This window comes from Emys orbicularis, chromosome 14 (genome assembly GCF_028017835.1).
Source record: "Emys orbicularis isolate rEmyOrb1 chromosome 14, rEmyOrb1.hap1, whole genome shotgun sequence".
Taxonomy (NCBI): Eukaryota; Metazoa; Chordata; order Testudines; family Emydidae; genus Emys; species Emys orbicularis.
The window spans coordinates 9914913-9942217 of NC_088696.1; the positions used below are offsets into that span (position 1 = coordinate 9914913).

A 27305-nucleotide genomic window follows, 5' to 3' on the forward strand; every position below is an offset into this window, starting at 1 on the left:
GGAAAAGGCAGGAAGTTTGGGGAAGGGATGAGGGTGGTGCAGGGGCAGGAAGAGGTGGTGCACGGGTGAGGCCAGAGGTCGGGGGGGAGGGTGGAGCCCCCACCGGGCAGAGGGGAAGTCGGTGCCTATGTGTGCTATGACACTTTTGTATTTCTAGGACTGATTTTCTAAGCAAGTAGTTTTTAAGTGAGGTGAAACTTAGGGGTATGCAAGACAAATCAGACTCCTGAAAGGGATACAGTAGTCTGGAAAGGTTGAGAGCCACTGCTGTAGAACACCCTAAAACAGACAGAAACCAATGTTACTAGTCATAATTATGGGGGAGATGCTAACAACAGGACTTAGAATGGAATCTGGTTACAACTCCTGTCCCTCCATAATATGCAAATATATGTATGTATTACACAGACAGACACACAACCTCTGAAGAAAGTTTCAGAGGAAACTTGAGATCTGAAAATCAAAATATAATTTTTGCTTCTTCCACCTCTACTAGTCAATAAAAAGTCTAATCAGCATCTAATTGGCAATCTTCTTGATTATGCTGGAGGCAGAGTAGCATCCATCTTGCTAATATGAATCAGTTTCCTCTGGAGAGCTAACAAGAGTAAAAATGTTTCCTGATAGGAAAATAAGCAGATATGTCTCAAAGACACAACAAGCAGAACCGCTAAGAAAGAAGGCATTATCTTTATAATCACTGGTGATGTTTTAGCTATGAACTGAATCACTTAATTAAATCACTCATTAATTGAATCACTTAGGACCTGATCCATCTCCCACTGAAGTCAGTTGGAGTCTTTCCACAGGCTTCAATGGGAGTTAGATCACTAGAATCCAAAAATTTATGTACTCTCCAAAGTCATCCTCTAAATCTTTCCAGTAGTCATCTCTGGCTGGGAGCAATCACCCTTTCTAAGGTTTATAGTTTAGTCCGTCTCTCTTCAGGCTCACAGCTAAGGTTACCTAGACTGCCAGTCACTGTATTAGTCGATTGTTGTCAGTCTTTTCTAAATGTGTTGAGATTTTGTAATTAGAACCATTAACAATGGGATTTCACAGATGTAGGTTACAAGCTTTCAAAAGAGAAACTACAGTCACAGGCAGTGGGGAAATATTTAATAACTACTTATCCTCTAATTAAACAAGGTACGGAACTCTAAGTACTGCATGCTAAGCACTGCTCTAGCATATGCTTATCATAACCCTACAGAATTGTACTAAAATGTGAAGGTTCCAATCTGAGCTAGTCTTCGCCAAGATTCATCTCACACACAGATGGAGCAGTTTTGCTGTTTCCATGCTGACACACGGAGATTGTAGCATGAAGGATTAAGTTCAAATTTATCATAAAATCACTTCAGATAGGACAATGTAATCTTCAAATTTTACTTGAATTTGACACACAGAAAGACAAAACAGACTGTGTTGGACTTAAAATAGGCAAACAATAACTGAACTGTTTGCTTAAAAAAAAAATAGAACCCTCCTTAGAAAGACTTGGATTAATCCATCAGCTCTGGGACTGATGCTCTGACATCATTGGCAAATGCTCAATAAACACAAGATAGAGGGCTGGAAAGATTCTCTCCACTGTCATAAAATCCAGATGTTGCTCTACGCCAGGATAGTTTCCCAAGACAAGGTTAAGCAGCCACAAATTGCCAATGCCCTTACTACATGTGAGGATTATCATTTTGAATGGGGACACTGGTCATAGCCCTTTCTCCCAGTCATGTTCCCTATACCAGCAGCTATAAAAAGGTTGATGGCTGCAGGTGTAGGAGACACTACAGGTAGCTCTACATCCTCTGAGGATCCCCCTGTGCAGGGGAGATCAGCCAACAGTTGGATCTGCCAGATTTAGGCTGGTTTTCTTCCACTGGAGCAGTGAAAAGTGGCCAGAGCAGAGCCCAGGATCAGGGCCAGAGTTCAGATCAAACTTTATTTATGAATAGAGTGAAGTTGATGGCTTTTAAACCTGTCCTGAACATTCATCAGTACACTTGGGAGTCTTTGAGGAAGAGAGGCTCACCACCAGAATAGCAGTTGAGGACTAAGGTGCATTGATAGTATAGTTAAGTGCAGGGCACAAACACACACACAGATACCCCATGCCAGCAGTCTCTTCTCTGAGAAGAAAAACAATCTCCAGTTTCTCACAAAAATAGTGGTTCAGATCCTGAGGTCATACCTTTCACAGGAAAACTGCTATTGAAAACAATGGAAGGGCTGCCTCATTCAGGAAGACTGGATAAAAATTGAGTAAGAACTTCAGGATATAGCTCAAAGAATAAGAGACTTTCACACAGGGACTGGGCCCTGACGATTGGCTCCAGATCTGTCAGCAGCATTCAGGGCTGTTTGGATCTGGGCCCATCCCTCATCTCACAATAAGAGCTGACTGAAGGGCACAACAGCATTTCATGGCAAACTTCCAGGTTTCGACATTTGTTTTTTGTTCCACACTGGAACAAAATGTTTTGAACGTTTTCACAAAAAATGGAAGAGAGTGTGTGTGTGTGTTATAGCCTGTTCTGCAATGCTGGAGATTCAGATTCAAGCCCCTGCTTCAGACCAGAGAGTTTTCCTCCCACATCACACTGAATCAGGCAGAGCAAAAACTTAACTAGCCAGCTAAAGAGTATGAGAGAGAATCACTCTTGCTCTTGAGGTGACTTAGGGTATGTCTACACGGCAACCGACGCTCACAGCAGTGAATCTCAGAACCTGGGTCTACAGATTCAGGCTGCCGAGCTTGTGCTACAGCACTAAAAATAGCTGTGTAAATGTTTGGGCTTTGGCCGGAGCTCAGGCTCTGAAGCCTGAGCCCAAATGTGTACACAGCAATTGTAGCGCAAGCCTGAGTCTGTACACCTGGGCTGCGAGACTCATTGCCACAGGCTTCTGCTTGCCGTGTAGACGTATCCTTGGTTGAAACGGAAAGGCTTTGACAACATTTCATTTAGTTGAAAATGTTCCAACCACCTCTACTCATGCTATTATAACTTTCTGATGCTATTTGTTTTCCCCGGCAATCTATATTCACATTCAATACAGCTTAAAATGCAAATCAAAACCTTTCCCTCGGCCATTGACTTTTAAAAGTTTGTTCAGCCTTTGTTAGCCCTACAGCTAACCCTTTTTTTTTTTTAAAGGAAGATTTAAGTTAAACTACTATAGCTATTGCCGGAAATATAATGAAAGTGCTCCCAGCCAAAAGCCTAAATACTGAAATAAGACATTGGATCAGTCACTCTTTCTAACACTCCTTATTATGGCTTCTTTGAGTTCCTTTAAATTATAGGTCTGTAAAGGTACCAGGCTTAATTATCTTGTAAGTCACTGTCATGCCTGCCTACTTGCTGAATGCCAAGGCACCGAAATGAAGGCTACATCAGTTTTTCTTTTGTTATTTTGTTGTGTATGGAGTAAACATTTCAATCAATTCCCCCGCCCTCCACCCCATCATTTTAGGATTACATTGAAATTTTATGTGAAAGAGGAAGGACACACTATTCCATGGACAAAGTGGAACAAAAATCATTGGCATGTAAAGGAGACACTGCAAAATGTGGGGTAATAATTGGTATAGGCACTGATGTACACTAGGACACAGGAGACCCATATTAAAAAATTAAAGAGCCATAGGCTGGAATTCATTCCCGGGTCACTCTTAGATTTCTAATGAAGCTTAAGGATTTGTAGGACCTAAATTAAATCTTTACAGTAAGTCTTCTCAGATCCTCAGTAAGGGCCATACTGTGGTTGTCCAGTCTCATTGGTTTGCACTAGTAAGGTTATTACAGTTCGGCCTCTTATGAGCTACCCTCAACAAAGCTGATCTGTGTCCTTGCAGAAGGACTGTTTTGTTAGAATGGTTCTTTTGTTACTATCTGGCCTTCATTGGCATTATCAATTCTCTGTTGGTGCCTAGGAAATATGCAGTGACTCAGTATCATACAACATCCCTGATTTCAAGAGTTCAGAATATTAAAATAATACTTGGATTACGGGTCAATTACCGGCTATTAGCCAGGATGGTCAGGCATGCAACACCATGCTCTGAGTGTCCCTAGCCTCTGCTTTCCAGAGGCTGGAAGTGAAGGACAGGGAATGGATCACTCAATGATTGCCTGTTCTGTTCATTCCCTCTGAAGCACCTGGCATTGGCCACTGTCAGAAGACAGGATCCTGGGCTAGATGGACCACTGGTCTGGCCCAATATGGCTGTTCTTATGTCTGATGACATCTCTCTTTTAAAGAGGTAACGCTGTCTAGTGTTTAAGATGTTAGAACAACCCTCCTTGACATTCTCTTGTGAACTTTGGTCTTTTATTACCTTTAAAGAGCCATGATGGTCTTTCCCTCCGACAATTAGAACTTCTGCCATATCTTCAGCCTGGGCAGACCGAGCATGGATGAACAAAGCTCGGCCAGCTTCAGTTATATTTTTCAGTGCAACTAAAGATCCATTGGGTTCCACCTTAAAGTCTGGGTTAGAAACTTCAAAGTTCAACTTGTCATTCCCCTCGCAGTCATCAAACACCACTGGAAAAGAAGAAACAACAAGAGCGTAAGTATTGGTCTACACACACAAGCTTCAAACATTTATACATGATTTGCTTCTCCACAGATATCAAACACAACTTGTTCCAAACTATGGAGCACATTTTCAAAGTGGTCTCCAATCAAGCTCTTTGTTTGCATAACTTCGTGGACAAGCTTGTGCATGTGCAGTTTTGGAGGGATGCAAGATTTTGACCAGGCAAATTGGGTAGCTAAGACATGAATTAATAATTTCAGTCTTGGACACTGAAATCACTCAAATCAAGATCACACAAACAGCAAATACATACCTAATTGCATATATTAGGTAGTATCTACAGCAGGGGTAGGCAACCTATGGCACGCGTGCCGAAGGCGGCACGCGAGCTGATTTTCAGTGGCACTCATACTGCCCGGGTCCTGGCCACCAGTCCAGGGGACTCTGCATTTTAATTTAATTTTAAATGAAGCTTCTTAAACATTTTAAAAACCTTATTTACTTTACATACAACAATAGTTTAGTTATATATTATAGACTTAGAGAAAGAGACCTTCTAAAAACGTTAAAATGTATTACTGGCACGTGAAACCTTAAATTACAGTGAATAAATGAAGACTCGGCACACCACTTCTGAAAGGTTGCCGACCCCTGATCTACAGAGTACTTATCATGGACTTGTTCATGTTACTGGACCTCTAGAGTCTTTAAGGCTAACAAAACAGTTAAAGGTAACCAGTATGTTGCCTTCATGACTGGAATTGGTTGTTTTTAAAATATCCTGCGTCATATTCTATTGTAAAAATGTTATATGATAGAAAAGTGTGGCAGAAAGAATACTATAGTTTACGTCACTATCAAGACATCTGGCTAAATGTATGAATTCCACATTAAAACTATCCCTCCTTATTGTTTAAAGTTGTAAATAGAAGATTGACAAATCAATGGAAGTTGGCTGTCTATGGGAAGAGAACACCTACCTGCTCTTTTTGTTTTTAAAAAAAAACTTCCCCATAATTGTAACAGTGTGACATGTAATTCAAAATACTGTAATTGTGAGTAGTATGGATTTTTTGTTTGCAGAATGGTTTATCTTATTTATTGATTTGAGATCCTTTTATAAAGGATGATCTATGAAGGTGACTATTTTAGGTTATATAGAATTATAAGTGAGTACGGTAGTTATATATATTAGCCACCATTTAAAACACAGCTATCACCCAAATACAGGATCCCAGTTAACACGGTGTGGGCATTGTATTTAACGGCAACCATCAATGGAGCAATATAGTTCTTTGTGTTTGTCAGACTTCCACCATTAATAAAACTATTGGGCAGATGCTCACCCTGGTGAAAATTATCATAGTGCCATCGATCCTCAGCCCTAGTATAAATTGTCATAGACCCATTGAGAGCACACCAGCTGGGGACAGGCCCCTAGATATCCATAGATAGAAACTGTTTATGCTACCAAGAAACTGTTTTAAGCCTTGTGAGAGTAGACAGTGTTGCTCAGATACACATGTTCTGCATACTTGCTATTGCTCTGCATCTTCAGTACTTTATTTTTAATATACTATCATCTTTACCAACAATTCGCTACAACACAATTGTTCTTTAAAGAGATCTCTCAAAAAAAAAACATACAAAAAGGAAACAAGAGATTGATGGTGATTAAGAAAGATACTGTGATGAATTACATTAATTTCAAGTGCACAACCAGCAAGCTACTGCAAGTTGATAAGTTATGGGGTAATACAAGTATCTATCCCCATTTCTTTTACCTTTCTTATTTCACAATACAGTGAAAATATGTGCTAGATTTTGTGTGTGACATTTGGTAAATGATGAGTAACTTGAGTTAATTCAGATCACATAACCATTCTACATGCCCTGGACTTTTTCTTGAGCTGTGTTAGTCTCCTTAACCATTATAGATTTATACTATAGACAGTTTTGCCCCTAAAGACCTTGGAGATTTAGCAAGTGCTCCTAGTCTTTAAATACTGTGAATACCATTGCCTGCAGTAATTACACACTTCATTAAAATGGAATCTCAGTTACATCATGTCAGCTTTAGGCCTCATAATAAACCATGTGATTAAGAAGTCTTCACCACAAACTTGTAGTTGCGCCATAAATCTTTTAGGTTTCTCCATTTGAGAAAGATGGATTGCATGTGTTTGGAGTGTTGTTTTTTTCTAAAAGAGATCCATCCTAGACTCCCAGACTGCTTATTAAGCTAAACTTCTTTTAAGTTCATTGTGGGCTGCTTGCTGTTTTGATCTTGTTTTCCCTTCTGTAGTGGATCTTTAAAAACTGTTGTGCTTTATGGATACGGACAGGCACCCAGAAATTATAGGAGATCAAAGGCATTAGACTTATTAAAAATAAAGCAGCTTCAAAATGGTTAATTGGTTAAAACCACTGTTGGGATTATCTTGTTAGGTGCAGTTGTTGTTTCTATAGTCAAGAAATTCCTAGATTCTATCACAGCTTGACCAATACTGGAACCAAAGCTGTGGTCTCAGATACAGAATAACCTTGTACTGTACCATGGCTGGACACACACTACAGAGACTATCTACAACTGACTGGCATAACAGACCTGCAGGTAAATTTCCCATACAACCGTACTCCACCAACACTAGTGGATTAAGCCTATATTCACAGCACTGCAGTTCTGGGATCTGGGCTGGCAGGGGACTGTAGACCTAGTCAAATTTCCTCCTGGAAATCCACTACATTTGAACCCCACCACCAGAAAATTGCAGAGATGGGAAATCTGTGGCCCTTTGCTGATTCTTCAGTTTGAGTGAAGCTTGTTACCATGTGATGCATTGTGGTGTGGCCTAAAATGCACACTAAGAGGCTGATTTTCAGAAGCAATGGTACCCACAACTCCAACTGATGTCAATGGGAGTGCAGGTGCTAAGCACCTCTGACAGATCAGAACCTCAGCTACAAAGGGCAATTGGTTACAGTATGTGGCAGGCTAAGCACTAAGGCAGCCAGACTGATTAAGGAATCACAGCTTGGAATGGGGACAATACCAGCCCCTACCCTCTCAGCCAGCACTGTGTACTGGGAGGGCTGGCAGATAGCCATTTTAGATTTGATTCTGACCAACAGGGAAGAACTGGTAGCAAATATGTAGGTAGAAGGAAATGTGGGTGAAAGTGATCATGAAAAAGGAAGTAGTGAGAGCAGCGGAATAAGGATAATGGACTTCAAAACTCAGAGAAACTCAGAACTTGTATGTAAGGTTCCATGGGAAGAAAATCTAAGGGCAATAGGAGATCAGGAGAACTAGCAGTTTCTCAAGGAGACAATATTAAAGGCACAACTACAAACTATCCTGATGCGAAAGATCAGAAGACTAGAAAGAAGCCAACATGGCTCCACCAGGAGATCTTTTATGACCTAAAAATCAAAAAGCAATCCCACAAAAAGTGGAAACAGACTAATTGGTAAGGAGGAGTACAAATAGCACAGGTATATTGGAAAAAAATCAGAAATTGCTAAGGTACAAAATGAGTTACACCTAGCAAAGGACATAAAAGGCAATATGAAGAGGCTCTAGAAATACATTAGGAGCAAGAGAAAGATGAAGGAAAGCATAAGTCCTTTACTTAGCTGTGAAGGAGAACTAATGCATGCTCAGGTATTTAATGCCTATTTTTCTCCAGCCTTTACTATAAAGGTTAATGGTGACCAAATACTCAACACAATTAATGTTACCAACAAGAGGGAAGCAAAAAAGAGAAAACAGATTAAAGAACATTTAGACAAGTTAGATGTATTCAAGTCGGTAGGTCCGGATGAATTTCATCCTATCATACTTAAGGAATTGGTTGAAGCAATCTTGGAACCGGTAATAATTATCTTTGAGAACTCCTGGAGTATGGGTGAGGTCCCATAAGACTGGAAGAGAGCAAACATAGTGACTATCTTTAAAAAGGGGAGAAAAACCAGGTAATTATAGGCCAGTCAGCCTAACTTTGACACCTAGAAAGATACTGGAACAAACTTATTAAATAATCAATTTGTAAGCACTTAGAGGATGGTCGGTTATAAGGAATAGCAAGCATGGATTTGCCAAGAACAAATCATACTAAACCAACCTAATTTCCTTCTTTGACAGGGTTGCTTACCTAGTGGATGGGGGAAGCTGTAAGGAAAGGTTAAAAAAACTGGGCATGTTTAGTTCTGTGAAAAGACAACTGATGGGGGACCGGTTAACAGTCTTCAGATATGTTAAAGGCTGTAATAAAGACAACTATGATCAATTGTTTTCCATGTCCACTGAAGGAAGAATAAGTAGTAATGGTCTTAATCTGAAGGAAGGGAGATTTTAGGTTCGATATTAGGAAAAGCTTTCTAACTATATGGGTTGTTAAATGCTGGCATAGTCTTCCAAAGGAGATTGTGGAATCCCCTTCATGGAGGCTTTTAAAACAGGTTGGACAAACACTAGTCAGGGATGGTCTAGGTTTACAGGCCAGCCTTAGCACAAGAGGCTGGATTTGATGACTTTGAGGTCCCTTCCAGCCTTAGTTTTCTCTGATGCAGCACCATGAGGGAGTGGGTAAAAAGTGTCCATGTGCATGAGTAAATGGAGGAGTCAGGGTTGAATAGGTGGGGGAATGGAAAGTGGAGCCTCAAAATGGGAAAAACTGCACAAGTGAGCATAGGTGCTAGAATTAGTGGTGCTGCAGCACCACCTGGCTTGAAGTGGTTTCCATTATTTACAGGGTTTACTGTTTGGTTCAATGGCTCTGAGCACCACCACTATAAAAACTGTTCCAGCACCACTGCAAGTGAGAGGAGAGAAAGAGAGGGACAGTGATGGGGTAGGGAAGAAAGGAAGGGGTGAGACTAAATTTTGGGAAGAGATACATTAAGGGGGAAGATAGAAATGAAAATATGAGGGAAGGAGAGAAAAAACACCACTGGGAAAGGAAGGCAGATAGAGGTGGCAGAAGAAAGGAGGAGAAATCAGACACACGAAAAGCGGCTAGAGGAAAGAAGGATACCACTTATTGGTGAAGGAAAAGAAAAGAGACAGAAAATCAAAAAGAAATGAAATATACTGGCCCAAATCCAACTCCAAATTAGCATCACTATCCTCAGTGTAACCTTGGACTGACAGTTGGATAACAGAGCAGAATCGGGTCCAGCAGGTTCATTATTTCATTGAATAAAGGTTAATCCAAAATGGTACCATAAATAAGACAAAAGGCCCCTCTTGTCCTTGGGCATCCCACTCTCTCCAGATGAATTCTTCAGCCTCCCCCTACTCCTCCTTTTCCCCCCTCATCCTGCAGGCCCCTGCCAACCAAGTCTTACACTGCAGCAGAGAAAACACACTGAACATGGGATGTGCTGTTTTAAACAACCTGACAATAATAAGGCCCTATGACACATCAGAGCCAATGCTCTCAGAGCACTGTATGTTAATTGAGACCATGGAGCACTGGTGGTAAGATTCATGTAATCGCAGTTAGATCCTTATGTAAGGCTCTGTATTAGCAGCCTGCCCTAGTACCAAAAGCACCATCTGAATGCAGGTCCTGTCGATGACATAGGACAGGCATTTTAATAGCCACACAGAAATCTCATAGCACTGTCACAGCTTGCAAAAAGGCAGCTCCCCACATACACAAAGTGTGGGGATTAAAAGCTGAAATTCTTCATTCAGGTGCATGATGTAGATCCCATCCTGATGGAGAGATTATAAGTGGATCCTTTTGCATAAAAGCAGTCCTCCAATAATAAAAATCTTCAGGCGATTTACTAGTGTATTAATAGGTCACAGCTGGTAAAGTTTGGCAGCTGCCACTTTGGCAAGTTAAGTGTGTCAGAAGAGAGGAGTCTCCTAGTAACAATTTTTTTTAAAAAAGCCCAACAAATAAGGAAAGCTTTCTCTTGAAAACAGAGATCACAGTTCAGACCTCTAACGTCACCAAGCACAGCACTGTTGGATACATTAAAAAACGAAGTTACACTTCCCGGTGGTTCAAAAAAAGAGGTTTTAGACTTTCTAGTAGTGCATTTCTCCAGCAGCGCTATTCAGCATTCGCCAATCTCTAGATTCCTGCATAGCCAACATCTGTGAGCATTGCAAAGAGACCCAAGAGCTCATGCTGGTTGGACACATGCAATCAGAAGAGATATTTGGGTGTATATTTTATATTCACTTGGCGTGTGAACCTGTCATTTTAATCCCCTTCATAGTCTGCTCCTCCATCTCTCTGGATTTTATGAAACTGGCACTTTTTCCAACTGGTGGAAAAACAGGGCTGTATGAAAAGTGGAATGCTACTTCCTTGCCATGTTTCACCCAAAACACCGATCCCCTGAATTCCCAGTTCCACCACAGAATTTGGCTCTCCGACCTCAGGAACCAGAGGATGTGAAGATGACAGCGGCAAAGAAAGAGGGCAGGAAATCAAAAGCGTTTTGGGTAGGGATATGAAGGAGACGAGAGGAGCAGTGAGAGTCTGATTGTGTTTAGGAGTGAAACCAAGAGTGAATGGGAGGAGACAAAGGGAGCCATGTGAACACAATATGGAGGAATATAAGGGCCCAGCAGTGATAGAGAAGTAGGTTGAGCAAAACTGTAAAGAGAGTTGAAGATAAGTGTGGTAAATCTGAATTTCGGGGGCAAATCCAGCTTTTCACCAGAATCATTGTGATTTCTCTGTTCAAAGGAAGGGCGGGAATTTGGTTTTTGGGTCTTGCACAAGAGTTCTGCACCACCAGTTCTACGCTCATATCATAGGGGACCCAGGACAGAGGATATTCTATTGTGCAGGCATTCCTGTCCTACCCTTCAATCAGGGGATACTGGGCTACGGCAAGCTACTTTAGCTAATGCAGTCTACATGGAAGAGTCCTGCAGCTGCTCCACAGCTTTATGGTAAGGATTCCTTTCCCTGGCCCAGGCTGTATAGTCCCACGCTGGCTGTACATTAGGTCCATGAATTTGGGCCTTAGTTAAGAAAGAGAAAGGAAAACACTGAACTGGCACACAATTCCTGCTGAGTCATACTCAAAGGCTGATTCAGCTAGATCCAGGTAGGATATTAAAGGGGCTACAGTCTCTCTCTCTCTCTCTCTCTCTCTCTCAAGAACAAAGCAAACTTGGGTATGAGACAGTGTCTTAGGAACAACCATACCTGGGTGGAAAGCTCAGGCTGAGGTTTCCGTTTGGTTGTTATCTGCGTTACAACTTCAGTCAAACTTCAAGCGATAAGATTGGATTTTCCTAGAAATGGGACATCCCTCATGCTTGCAACAGATTACTGTCAACGTGCAATTAGAAGAATCTACTCTTCTCAATTTTTTCTTCTAATTTGGCCCTTAAAAAAGTCCAAGTAAGTGAAAAAGATGCCTATGAATAACCTAAAATCAAAGTATGTCTGCAGGATAGTGCACGTTTTAGTCAAAGAAGGTTGTTGGAGGGATTGGGTTGGCATGGGAGGAATGATTTAGTCATTGGACCAAATCTCTAGTAGTCCATTTACAGCAGAAGAGAATTTGGCCCTTATCTGAAGTTTAGGTGTTCAGCTGATATGTGATGAAACGGGTGATAAAAACAGACAGATGAGACACGTGATGAATGTTACAAGAAATAAGAACAAAAGACTCAGTGCAACTGCTCTCACATAACAGACATGCATACTATATAGCAGGGATTTAACAGATCAAATAAATAGTAACCTGCTTAAAAGGGAACTCTCACACTTGAACTTTAAAATAAAAGGTTCACAGGAGTAACTTTCAGTTAGTGCTTACGAAGTTTAATCAAATTAGATTGTAAAACTCCTTAGGGCAAAGACCATATTTTTTTGTTCTCTCTTTGTATACCACCTCGCACAGCGGTCCATGACTGAGGATCAGAGGCGCTACTGCAATACAAATAATAATCAATCATCATCATTCAACTACCCTACAATCTACACTGCTGGAAATCACATACCAGTCATTATTATAAATGGCTGTGTCCAGATAAGAAGTTATCAGGGAATTAAAACATAATGATCTAACTTTTATTTACATGAAGGCAAAGTTATTCATTTATTGATGCCTACATAAGGCTTCTGATGTTCCTTGTCATGCCCCCACTGCCAAGTGAACATGTTTATTGTGTTTAATATGCCATATGGTATGAAACAGTCTCCAAAAACCTGTGCAAGCCGAATGGAAGCACTGCCAACCATCTCCCAATGAAAAACAACGTGTATGTCACTTCTCTCTCTCTCTCTCTGTTCATTTCTCAGCATTAGGCTCTTAAGCATTTATTTTTAAGAAATCTTTTCACTATATGTATTTGATGAACTAACTAACTAAATTGATCAGAGAGAGAGAGAGAGAGAGAGAGAGAGAGAGAGAGAGCGTATGTGTGTGGTTTTAATCATAGCCTTCCATCATCAGAGGCAACTTTGGCAATGGGAGGTTTCTTGCGTGGGATCCCAAGCCCATTACTGTAATGATAGGGAATTGAAGATGTGACTGGCAACGTTATCTTTTATAGATCAGAACAAGAAATCTCAGGTTTGTGGGACTCTTTTCCAAGCTCCTTTCCTCCTATCCACCCACCCCACAATTATGATGGGTAACATATGTGAGGCTTTCACACCAGTGTGATATTGATGATAATGAACCACAGATGTTTTAATGAATCCAGTATTAAAACAGGAAATGTTTAACTCCTGGATCCTTCCTGTAAGTGGTACACTGAGAAAACACAAGCTGCAGCACAGTTCTTACATCCCGGAGTTTGTTATGCTGAGACGTTTCTATTTCAAAGCCCCGTTTTCAGGGTTTTAATACTCAAATGCTTCAATTTGCGTTGAGCTGAAGTATGGGATCCACGGTTCTGAGCCTGCCTGTTTATTATTCGTCTAAAATTGCTTGAGAACTATTTTCGACCGTTAAAAGAAAGGTATGAAAGTACAACATATATGTGCATATTCTGCAACTGCATGCATACATATAATTATGATAACTAGCTATCTAAACATACAGACTTAATATGGGTAAGAGCTTATATTTAGAAAAAGACCCTTGTAAGCAATTTATGAAGGCATCACTTCACACAATCACTGGAGAGGGTCTGCCTCTTTGGTGGAGCATAACAGCTGGTTAAGGGTACCTAGCAACAGTTTATGATGGGAACTGAAGGATACTATATCTGATTGAAACTACAGGGGGAAATTTAGGCAGGCAGAAAGTAATTATCCAACTGGAATCTGGCCAGCAGACTAGACGTTCACATGCCTTCTCATGAAAATATTGCCATCTTTAATATCCAAAAGTTTTGGAATCCCAGTTTTGCATCTCCTCTGAAAGACAAGCACCTCCAACACCATGCTAGGGGACTGACTCATTAATGGCAAGATCACAGCCTATAGTGGTATAGCTGAAGGCTAAATAAATAAATACATTTATTTAAGCCTGAAAAGTAGCTACAACCCATATGTACTTTCTGTTTAAGAAAACATTTTGTAATCAGAACCAAGGGATAGTTCTTTTCATACAGAAATAGTGTCTTTCTGTCCATTGGTGCAAAAGTGAAATACTCACACCTGCAATGCATGACATACCCAGTTTCTTAAGATTGATTTTCACAAAAGTCACTTCAATTCACATTGTATTGTGCTCCTGAGTCCAAGTCAGCCGATCAATTTCAAGCTTCCCCATTTACTTTGAAGGGAAAGGCTATGGGTCAATGTACTAGTCAACTAAAAAATTCTGAAGTATTTAAATGTGGGTGTTATCAGCATTGGGTTCTATAGCATTCTGCCAACTTTAACAGCCCTGGAAGAGTTAAGCCTCATTCTGTGGATGCAATCTTAGCCCATTGAAGTCAATGGGAGTTTTGCCTCTGACTTCAGAGAGACCAGGATTTTAGCCTTTAGGTTTATTCATTCAGTCTAACAGTTAATTTTAGCTCATGTTTTAATCGTAACATGTTTTGATCTCTCTTTCAGAGTTCAGTTGGATCGGGGCGGGGGTGTGAAGTGGGGGAGTCTGGTGATGAGAGATGGGGAAGCAGCAGCTACACACAGAAAGCGACTGTTAATAAACTCCCAGCTGGCACGGAACCCGTTGCTGTGAAAAGAATCCAGCCCTGCTCAAAGAATTCAGCAATACAGGCAGGGTGGGTAACCTGAGCCCTCCCCTGTTAGCTAGGCAGAGAAAAGGGAACAGCAGCAAATGCTATTGAGAGCTCTTATTTTAGTTTGTAATGATTCATAGAACACCACAACCCACCAAGTCTAGTAAGCACTAAAGAATGGAGCTGGGTGAGGACAAGGGACAAACAACTGGGGAGATGGCAACAGGCCAGATAGTGCATTCTGGAACCAGGCCCTGGGTGTGGGAGGCAGCTGCTGTTGCAGCTAAGGGCAAGAGCAGCAAAGCAAAAAAGACGACTCAGTTTAATCTCTGCCCTTTCCACTAGACCAGCAACAGGAATGACAGACTCCTCTCCCTTCCTCTGAGCCTTCCCCCAATAGCAGCTCCGGGGCATTAGTTTGGTGGGGAGCCCAAGCCCAGGTCTGAAGTCCAAACCGGGCCCTCTCTCTAGCAATAGACAGCTGTTACCCTCCTTTTGACTGACTCTCTTGGGAGCTGACCAACCAGCTTGTCTCTCTCAGACATGTAGAATTCAGTGATCATACTGTGCTTATGGTGCCTGCAAGAGCTCTGCTTTATGTGGTGTCTGATTCCAGCCCTTAATACCACAAGACACAGACTTGCTGAAGGGCTAGGAGGGACCTTGACCCTAACCGTCTCTTAACATAACAGCTGTGTTTCTACTTCGTACCCACTTCTGACCGAAGAGATAATGACTCAGCCCTTTACTACCCAATAGTTGCTAAGACTCCGGAGTCCCTGCCTCCAAGCCCCTGCCATGGGTTTCTATTCTCTAGAGCAGTGGTTCCCAAATTGGGGTTCGTGAACCCCTGGGGGTTCGCAAAATGTTACCAGGGTTCTCAGGAAAAAATTCCCTAATGGCGGACAGAGCTGTCCCTAGGGACCCCGGGCAGTACGGGGTCAGCAGCCCGGAGACCCTGGACTTCCAAGAGCTAAGCAGATCAAAGCAAGTGTATCTATCACACTGAGGAGATTTAAACTTCAGGACTCCTTATAAGAAATGGAAAGGGAGGTGGATTTTTTTTGCTCTTTTTAAAATTAAATAGGCAGCTAGGATTGTTTTGAAAATTATTATGAAGAACAAGTTTAAGCTTTGTTGTAACATGTGTTGTTTGCCTGGACTGCTCAAGACCTGAATGCTTGTGTAGGAGGAACTCTTTGAGTTGGCTTCTTAAATACCTTCATGCTGTTTCACATCTGATACTCCGTAATGAAACATAGGAGCCTTGTCTTATAACAGGCTTATTCAAAGTGATACAAGCTACAAAAGTGAGATCTTGGAAGAGTGTTGCCATTTTCATAATGTAATAAAAATACTGTAATGATAAATAATAATTAATAAATAGTGTGTAATAAGCATGTCATAAAAACAAATTTTATATTTCCAAGATCACTGCTTTTATAATTTATATTCAGGTAAAGGAGAAAATCCCTGGAAATATTCATTTTAGGAGGGGGTTCGCAAGACTTGACATTTTAGTGAAAGGGGTTCACAGGTTGTTAAAGTTTGGGAACCACTGCTCTAGAGCAGGCTCCCTGCATAGCAACAGAAACTTGCCTCTGAATATTTGCTCCTTGCGTCCTGCCCCTTTTATCATTAGCAAACTTCTAGAAAGAAGGCGAGATCCCTTAACACCCGATATCAACGCTAAAAATTAACTGATAATAGGAATTGTGTCCTGACTCTCTAGGCAGAAAAATTGGCAGAGTTGCATTGGAGGTTGGGAAAGGTAATGCTAACAACTGACAGATCTAATGGCTTCTGAAGGTCAAACAGTTTTCCTTAAAAATATACACAGTACAAAAAAGTTATTAAAAATCAATGTGTCTTGTAGAAATGATGATTTGTAGCCAGGGAAAACCGTAGGTGAGGCTCAGGGTTCCTTCATGGAAAAAACCCTATAGAATTTAACAGAAAATGATAGTCTTTCTGTAGGATATTTTTAACCGTCCTATAGAACAGGGGTCGGCAACATTTGGCACGCGGCTCGCCAGGGTAAGCACCCTAGTGGGCGAGGCCAGTTTATTTACCTGCTGACACGGCAGGTTTGGCCGATCGCGGCCCCCACTCGCCGCGGTTCGCCGTCCCGGGCTAATGGGGGTGGCGGGAAGCCGCTGCCAGCACATCCCTCAGCCCGCGCCGCTTCCCGCCGCCCCCATTGGCCCGTGACGGTGAACCGTGGCCAGTGGGGTCCGCAATCGGCCGAACCGGCCGCATCAGCAGGTAAATAAACTGGCCCGGCCCGCTAGGGTGCTTACCCTGGCGAGCCGCGTGCTGAACGTTGCCGACCCCTGCTATAGAATTTAATGAAGAATTCTAGCTCTGCAGTGGATTTTCCTGAGGATGGATTAAAAAACAAAATACCCTATGGAAAGGTTATCATTCACTATTGTATTCTTTAGGTCTCTTCCATATGTATGTATGTATGTAAATTCTTTATATAGCTCATAAAATAAATTATAAAAACTGCTTCTTAGCATATAGGTATTCAAAGATTGAGGAAATGGGAGTGACAGCAGAATGTTCAGCAAAATACAACAGGGACAAATTAACAGAAAAAAAATAATCTATATTTAATTACTTTGGAAAAGCCAGGCCAAATTTCATACAAATTAGTCCTGGAATTTCATGTCCTTCTGAAGACCTAATCACTGCATACACTTGCAATGACTGCATGCACAAATTCAATAATTGCACAGGCAAATGTCTATGTCCAATTGCATGTGCATTCACCAAATTTGTGTGCGCAACCCTGATAAATGCATCAACAAATCTCCATGCAATTATATGCTCATTTTGCACATTCAAGTGACTGAGATGCTGGCCCTCAAAGAGAAAGCTTTCCACACTGTTACTGGTAGCTATTAATGTTAGCAGGTTTTTCTTCCGTGTCTCACAAATAACTATATGAATAAAAATGCAGAGCCTAAGAGAGATGGGATAGGCTTACCATAGATAAGGAAAGAGAAGAGGTCATACAATGCTGCTTTACGGGGAATCCAACACAGCTGATCCAATGGGTGAAATTTCAACTGTCTCCCTCTCCTGCTAGTCTTTCTATACTTTTTTCCATATTGCTCCTCCAATGCCTGGAATATCATTTTTTATCCTGGGCATGTGTGTTCCTCAATCACATCTTCGGAGTGCTTCCTAGAAACTCACTTCTGCCAATAGCCTTTCACTACCAACCTCCATTTGTATCAAGTTACTGAAAAAACACAAGCACTACAATACAATTCAGTTTAACAAAGAGGAGGTTAAGGGATGACTTGATTACGGTCTCTAAGTATTTACATGGGAAACATTTAATAATGGGCTTTTCAAACTAGCAGAGAAAGGTATAACATGATCCAATGACTGGCAGTTGAAGCTAGACAATTTCAGACTAGAAATAAGGTATTTTTTAATAGTGAGAGTAATTAATCAGTGGAACAATTTACCAAGGCTCACGGTGGATTCTTCAGCTTTGATAATTTTTAAATCAAGACTGGGTTTTTTTTTCCACCTAAAAGATTTGCTCTAGGAATTATTTTGGGGAAGTTCTATGGCCTGTGTTATACAGGAGGTTATGTTGGATGATCACAATGCTACCATCTGGCCTTGGAATTTATGAATCTATGGGTTCAAAAAAGAAAAAACAAAACCATTTAAAAACACTTCAAGCCAAATTACATGATTTTGTCACACATCCTGTTTCGTCTATTGCTAAATTTATGGCTAGATCTAGCTTTTATAGTCAGATATAGCTGGAGGGGCTAGAAGGGGTGCTTTGCTACTTCAACCTTTTCCCTCCCCATAGTTCTCTCAGTGACTGAACCAGAATTCCTTCTGGAGCTCCTCTGACCATAGGAGAGGATGCAGCATACCCAATGCTGTGCACCCAACAGAATCTGCTGTCTGGTCTAGGGGACAAAGTAGGACCAATGGCCTGCCCATTACCACTAACCTACCCATTACTTTAAAGAAGCAGCCACCCACAGGAGTACTAGCATAGAACTTGGCTTGTGATCCCTGATGGAATAGTTGCTGTCCTCTGATAGGAAGTGCAAGATGGGGGAAGCCCGGCTGGCCACAATTTGGCTCAAGGTCTCAGAGTAGCGTGTTCAAGAACCAGAACCCAGTTCTGACTCCCAATCCTGTATTCTAAATCACTCAAACCATGTGTCCTCTCAGAACCCAACCTCAAAGCCATGCTGATTCTCCTGGGCAGCGGGTATCATAGGTTGGGGGAAGCTGTGCCTCCCCAAACAGCCAGGCATGGCCCCGCCCATGCTCCACCCCAGCCCCTCCCTGTGCTGTTTCCCGCTCAGCACGGCTCCAGTCCCCCTGTGCGGTGGCCCCAGCTCAGGCTGGGGCCGCACCACCCGCACTTCTGGGGTTGGGGGGCTGCAGCCGGGCCGCCCCAACCGCACTTCTGGGGTTGGAGGGCTGCAGCCGCCCGCCCTTCTGGCGCGTCCCTTACCTGGTGGTTCACAAACCACCCATGATGTCTCTTCAAGTAACTGCTCCATGACATAAGATAAATGGAAGTCTCAAATCTTGTCAAATAGAAGGAGCTGTAATGAATTTTTCCGAGCTTATATTATAACATAGACATGATTTCACTGAGCACTTAGTCCAGAAGTGGACTGTAAGGCATAGTAATATTAGAGATGGTATTGTAACTCCTGGACATCAGATACAATTCCAATGAAAATGTGATGTCAGTAGAAGTTTGTTAGGAACTTTCAATGACATTCTGTCATGGCCGTTGATCTTTTGGATACAACATACAGTACAATTTAAAAAGAACGGTTATGTGATTGGAAACGTAGAAGACACCTGCATTGATATTATGTTGAATTACATTGGAACCCTCATGTCAGTGGAAAAACAAGAGATTTCCCTATTAATGTAGATTACAACCCTAAATTATTCAAGTGACCCAAGAACCTAAAGCAGTGTCAAGGAAAGGATTTTTTTTTTTTTACTCTTTTGTTTCAGTGGAGGTATATGTTATTGAAATGCAAATGGTCAATATTTTTCCTTCTTATGGGTTTATGTGACCCTCATAGAACATCCCATAAAAACAATTTTTTAAAAAATGTTAATATGTTAAATATAAGCCACAAACTGACTGAATCAAGGGAATTTAAAATGTCTTTATCATGTGGTATTGTTGCAAATAACTCCAAAAAACTTCAGAACAGTGATCTTATACACACACACACATCCTATAGCTGCAATACCTATATAAGGCAGGCCAACACCTTTAGTCGTGAAACAATTCCTATTTCAATGCATTGGGTGGAGGGATAGTTTCAGCTGAGTAGGGGCTGAATAATGAATCTGTGCTGCATTGAAAACTGTTTTAAATTTGTGATCTATCACTTTAAATTTTCAGAGTAGAAGGCTTGGTAGGGAATTGAAGCATCAGAGTCAGTCGGCAGCCAGCCAGCCTAGGGTAAGATGGGGTGAGTTGAGCCTCTCTGTTTTAGGGAGCAGCCTGCTTTGTCTCTGTTTTTTGGTTTGGGTGTGTTAGAAATCAAGTAGTGTTATGTTGCAACCTTCCAGCAAGTGTATTTCATATTTTTTCTGTATGCCGTGAAATGGAACAGAATACAAGATTTGGAGTAGGATTCTTGGTGCTGAATTTCCTTCTCAGTGTGGATGTCAACCTAAAAAATTATCCAAGACTACTCTGTTTATATCTGTGATTTATTAGAAACTGATCTGTTCAGTTACATTTGACAGAAGAAACCAGGGTCTCAGGAGGCTTAACTATGTAAATACGTTGTTGTCTGTAGTTATCAAAAAATAAAGACAAGCAATCACTCTCAAGAAATGGCTAGAGCCCAAACACATAAAAAAAATGGTTCACGTCTGTATTTTTTTTTTAAAGTGTCTCCAAGTAACAAATCAATTTAGAAAGGGTTTTCATTTAACCAGGCAATTAGCTGCAGGTCACAGGGTTTTTTTTCCCCCTCCCTCAAGTTCACAATTAAAACTGTTTGTCTTCAAGGTCTGTTTGTTATAATTACAGTGATCTGTCATTTCTTAATGTGATCTGTCATAACTTTCTGTTGCTTTTTTTTTAAATGGCAGACATTTCTGTTAGTCCTCTTTAAATAAATAAATAAATATAAAAAAAGGCACTTGACAAATTCTAATTTCAAACAAACCTTAAATGAAATGATGTGAGAGCCCAGCTTACGGATAAGCAAGAAAGGAGTTTGCTAACCAAAAGGTGAGCACATTTCTGCTTGGCTGGACCCTGGGTCACTAGAAAGGAGCTCAAGACTATTGTCCATAGAAGCTGCCTATATGCTAGAGATGAAACACTTGATCTCTTTAAGGCAGTGGACTATGGATCTGCTATTACAGCACTCCTGTCTTGTACATGGACTGCCCTGGGAGTTGTGTTTGACTTCCACTTGAGAGAGTAAACCTTACAGTGATGGGAGGCCGGGGAGGGTGGGGGGGGGAGGTGGAGGGAGCGACAGAGGGATTCCCATTATATGAAACTATCCACCTAGAACTTTCATCTCATATCACTGTCAGTACAGTCATTCCCTACCCCTAACACCTTCAGACAGAGAACTTTTTCAAAAAGAGAAGGGAAAATTGGGTGGCATATCTCACCACAAGAATACATTGAGACAAGAAGCCAAAGCCAGAGACTTAGTTATTTATGTGTCTGATAATACAACAGAGGAATGCAGATGCGTGGCTCCAACCTCGCCACCCCAACAAGAAGCAAAATTATTAGCTGGTATATGCCAGGAAATGCAAAAAAAGAAAAGAAAATCAATGGAAAACGTTTTGCTTGAAGTGCAGTAAATTTACCTTAAAAGGCATCACCAGAAATAAATCTTTTGTCTCTTCCCACCTTCAATGTGATGCCAGCACATATTTCCAAAGTGCTGTTGAGTGGTATGAGCTTCTTTTGGAGATAGAGAATGATGCATTGGCTATATATATTAGAGGAAATTAGAGTGAGTAATAAGTCCACTATGTAATATTTTCCTTAGAATATAAATGCCCTTGCATCTTTAAAAATACTATTACAATTAAAAGACATTCTTTGTATCAGAGACAATCTAAGGGCTCCAGAATACCTTTAGCAAACAACTTTTCATTTCAACACTGTGCAGTTTGTTGCTCATTCTGTTTTGCTTCATTTGAGGATCCCATCAATTTTATGTCACAGACACACAAATCACTCCCTAAACTGGGGGAAAGCAACCACTTAATTACAGTCTACCAAAGTGCAAAACATTTTGGAGATCGCAAGTAATGCCTCCTCTCCAAGCCTCTTAAAACTCTGCTGGATTTTAAACCTGCTTAACTGTTATCTTGTTTAGACAATATCAGAGCCTGACTAATAGTTACAAAACTGAATAACCTTCATTTGAATATTGACTCTCATACTAATATCAGACAAGTGGCACTGCCGAGAACAATATAATTAAAGCCACACCATGTAATCTTGCAGTACACAGCCATTCCCAAAGCAGTTACTGTTCACATCAAGCATAGCCCTTAATACTTCACATAAAGACAAGCTTTGGCATCTTCCACTAAACAACTGCCTTGGGGGCAAGTAAGTTGTTTCAATCAAGACCATTTAGAAGAAGCCTGAAATATTTGTTTGTACATGTAACACAGAGAAAGACTGTCAGACCAATAAAGTCCGCCACCCCCCCCCCCCATTTATTAATGAGAAAGTAATGTGTCTAAGTAGACTAGGTAGCACAGAAGTCACAGTCAAGGTCCATATTAAATAACCTTTGTAGTTTTTACTGTTAAACAGCTGGATTTGCTATGACCGAGGCTTCCAGTTAAACAAGCAACATTAAAATAAAACCTTAAATTAATTACTTGACACATTCAACCTATCCAAGCTTTTAGCAAGTTGTGATCATTAGCAGTGTCATTCAGATATCTACTGGTCTCTGAAAGCAGAGTGGGATTGCATGCAATTTCATTTAACATGAAGCATGCAATGACAACTCCCATCGCTGAAACCAAAGTCAGCTGAAGTTGATGGGAGTCTTTCATTCCAAGTCTTTCCATTGATTTCAGTAGGCTTTAATCAGGCACATCATGACCAGGACCTGCAGACTCTTTCAACTAGCTGTGGTCCTATTGGCCAGAAGTAAGCACTTGTGGTATTAAATATGAGGCCCTATATGAAGATATTATAAAGATTGGCCTGAGCCAAAACCCCAGATCTGAATACCCACAAACATTTTTTGGAAAATTTGGCTCGAGTTCCAAATTTTGCATCTTGAAACCATTTCTCGTACAAAATGAACGCTATTAAAATGAAAAAGCAGTCTCTGTATTGCAGATCATCTAAGGGCTCCAGAATTTCTTTTGCAAACAACTTTTTATTTAAAAGCTCTTCACAGTTTGCCTCTGGCTTTTTTTCCCTTTCTTCTCATTTGAGGGTCACATTGGATACAGGATACACAAGATACTGGCGCATTGGGCAATAATTACCATGCAGTGACATGGCAGTCAAGATGTAAGTAAAATGTTATTGCACAGCTAAATACTCTTTGAAGGATAAATAAATTCTACAGTAATCCACGCTCATGTGTAACTCCCACGTAGTGCTTTAGCTGCTACACTTGAAAATACTACCAACCCCAAAATGATCCTCAATGGTTCAATGGCAAAGCTATTTCCACTGAGACTTCATTTAACTTATTTATTTTAGCATAACGTCTGCTATCCTTCCTGCATTCCAAGTCATACAGATGTAAAACTGGGACTTCTCACTAACCCTTAGATTCATTATAGACACCATTAGTTATAAATATTGCAATCATGCTGCTCTGGGGATTATCAATATAGATTTCTTGAGCTACTACCTGACCTTAGTTAGGGCATTAGACTATAGAACCCTAATCAGAGTAACTGTTTGAATAATATTCTCTTTTTTTCCCCTGCCTTAGAACAATCATCATGATTATCGTGCTTAAGAAGTTTAATGAGATAAGATAATAATCAGACTTTACTTTTCTAATAATTATAAACCTATTATAAAGTAGAAATCACAAAATCTGTACATTTTCCCAGCTCATGTCCCTTTCCAAATCAGCAGTCTCTTATGGCACCATAAGTTGACAGCCCACTGTATATAGGTAGATCTCATTTGTGTTGCACTTTGCTACTGGCTAAAAAGGATAACAAACAGATTGACACCAAGTCATTTACCATCTGTTTTCAAATGACACCGTATAAATATATTTATATACATGGCCTCTTAGCAACTTTGTAGTCCCTTCTTCTTGGGATCAGATTGAGCCATAAATTAATAATGACATCATTCTCACTTTTGGTTTTTTTGAGGGGTGGGGGGAAAATTGTAAAACAGCATGCATGTTAGATGACTAGAGGTTTGAAAATAGAAAGGTGATCAAAGATGTCCTGCCTGGCTCTGTGCAAGAAATTGTAAACCCTCTTGCTGTTGCTGATTGGCAAGTTAAAGTTGCAATGATGCCTACAGATAATTAAAACTTTGTTGAGTGCTTTGGTAGGCTATAACTTCCCAGTTTATCCTAAAGCAGAGAATTGGAGTTCACCCATCAACAGATGAGTCAAGCTCAAAAGCTGACAGGAGTTCTAGGGAGATGACAATACAGAAATGCTGTGCACTTCCTTATGACTGCCAAGGAAAATTGAATCATTATACAATGCATATAAAAGCAAGGTATAGAAGGTGGGACTGAATACATGACAACAGCCACATAGACCTGGAAACCAACGTGGTTTTCACACTACAACTTCAGTGTTGGTTCCAATCAAACAAGTCTGACTCTCAATACACTGTCTTACACATCTCACAATGAGATCTAATTATTCACTGAAAGTGTTTAACGGCAGACTAGAACTCATATCGACTAGTATAAACTAAACATAAAATTAGTTTTCAAATGGCACAGCATCCATCCAACAAGATTGCCAGATAATTCTCCTGAAAAAAATACTGTTTTGCATAAGTACCTCATAGACAATTCCTATTTTTGTCTAAAATTAACACAACATGGCAGCACACTGGCCAGTGCTCATTACTTCATTGCCTATAGAGCTATATATATGCAATATATAATAATATGGGGGAGGGATAGCTCAGTGGTTTGAGCATTGGCCTGCTAAACCCAGGGTTGTGAGTTCAATCCTTGAGGGGGCCACTTAGGGATCTGGGGCAAAATCAGTACTTGGTCCTGCTAGTGAAGGCAGGGGGCTGGACTCGATGACCTTTCAAGGTCCCTTCCAGTTCTAGGAGATAGGATATCTCCATTAATTTAATTTAATATTAGCATAAGCAGTGTAGACCTTTTAGACTAGGATGTCTCTTATTATTTTAAAAGAGCAAAAATATTACTCATCAGTGCTGATACTTCTGCTCCTTGAACCTCATTATTAAGAATATTCCATACATATCTGGAGACTAAACAAAAAAGGACTGCAATGCATCCATGTCATAGGTCCATTAATTTAATTGGAGTTACCCTGGAGATGAATCTGGTCCAGATTGTTCACCTTAAGGGGGAGAGTGGAGGGAGGGGAAAAATAATCACACAAAGGGAAAATATATGTATAGGGCCAAATCCTCAGCTGGTGTAAATCATTGTAGCTCCACTGAAGGCCTACTAGGTTCTGTGGGGTTCTCTAGATGTATTCCAGCTCCTTAAGTAAGATGAGAATGGTGGTCTTACCGAGATGGCAGTGGTGGGCCTACTAATTCCAGTTTAAGCTAGAGATCTGTAGGAAAATCTGGCCCATATCTTGCAAATATACAGCCAGACACTAGGAATCCAATCTCCTGTGTTCAAGACCCTGTTCCTCTATTAGGTTTGCCAGTTTATGTTATGTTCCATGCTACCACTGACTCCCATTATCATTGTTCACTTCTACCCCATCCACAGGAGGTTACATAGGGGAAAGTTACTGTTGCTCTAATCACCAGGACACTATTCTGTTAGTCTTAGTGGCCTTTTCCAAGGCTCCTTCTCAGCTCTGCCCCTCTCAATAAGGCCAGCAGAACAACAGAAGAGAGAATAACAACTAGAATTCCATTTTACTTTCACACTTGCTCTTCCAGGGGGAGATTCCCCATCTTTCTTCATTATTTCTTTTTTTAAGCAATTACTACATGAAATTAAATCAACTTGATACTGGGTTTTTGGTAATGGTGTGACTTTATATATTAAAGTTTCCACTTCAAGAGATCTTGGTTCCAATAAAGGCAATGGATTATTGTTATTATTAAGGGTTTATGTGGCATTTTTCCATCCATAGATCAAAACACTTACAAAGAAGAGTGAATATTGTTATCCTGACTTGACGTACTGGGAGTTTCAATGGTTTACTCAAGGTCATGTAACAAGTCAGTGGTAGAGAGCCAGGAACAGAACCCAGGAATCCTGTCTCCAGTCCAATGTCCTGTCCTGATAATGACCATTGGGCTTGGCTGCCTTACATCACAAGTGACATGAGTATCATGGTCTAAATCAGTCCCCCATACACGGCCTGTTTGGACAGAAGTTATCATTTTTCAATTTTTTTTTTAACAAGTTTGCATAGAAATTATTTCAGAAGAACAGCCATACTGGGTCAGACCAATGGTCCATCTAGCTCAGTATCCTGGCTTAAAAACAGTGACCAATGCCAGGTACTTCAGAGGGAATGAACAGAACAGGTCATCATCAAGTGATCCAACTCCTATTGTCCACTCACAGCTTCTGGCAAACAGAGGTTAGTGACACTCAGAGCATGGTCCCTGCCCATCCTGGATAATAGACATTGATGGACATATCCTCCATTAACTTATCCAGATCTTTTTTGAACCTTGTTATAGTTTTGACCTTCACAACATCCTCTAGCAAAGAGTCCCACAGGTTGTCTTTGCACTGTGTGAAGAAGTATTTCCTGTTTGTTTTCAACCTGCTGTCTATTAATTTTATTGGGTGACTCCTAGTTCTTGTGTTACATGAAGGGGTAAGTAACACTTCTTTATTCACTTTCTCCACACCAGTCAAGATTTTATAGACCTCTATCATATTCCCCCTTAGGTGTCTCTTTTCCACACTGAAAAATCCCAGTCTTTTTAATCTCTCCTCATATGGAAGCTGTTCCCTACCCCTAATAATTTTTCTTGCCCTTCTCTGTACCTTTTCCAATTCCAATATATATTTTTTTCAGATGGGGTGACCAGATCTAGATGCAGTATTCAAGATGTGGGCGTAAAATGTATTTATATAGAGGCATTATGATATTTTCTGTCTTATTATCTATCCCTTTCCTAATGGTTCCTAACATTCTGTTGGCTTTTTTGACTGCCACTGCACGTTGAGCTGATGTTTTCAGAGAACGATTCACAATGACTCCAAGATCTCTTTCTTGAGTGACAACAGCTAATTTAGACCCCATCCTTTTGTATGTATAGTTCGGATTATGTTTTCCACTGTGCATTACTTTGCACTTAACATTGAATTTCATCTGCCATTTTGTTGCCCATTCACCCAGTTTTGTCAGATACCTATGTAACTCTTTGCAGTCAGCTTTGGACTTAACTCTCTTGAATAATTTTGTATCATT

General features: G+C 40.7%; 1 protein-coding gene across 1 annotated transcript in view; it reads right to left on the reverse strand.

Moving 5' to 3' along the window:
• CDH13 (cadherin 13) overlaps positions 1-27305 on the reverse strand; it is a 608253-nt gene that overhangs the window by 493225 nt on the left and 87723 nt on the right. The window contains exon 2 of the mRNA XM_065416779.1: positions 4343-4551. Coding sequence (XP_065272851.1) covers positions 4343-4551 — 209 coding nt within the window. The remainder of the gene's footprint in view (positions 1-4342; positions 4552-27305) is intronic.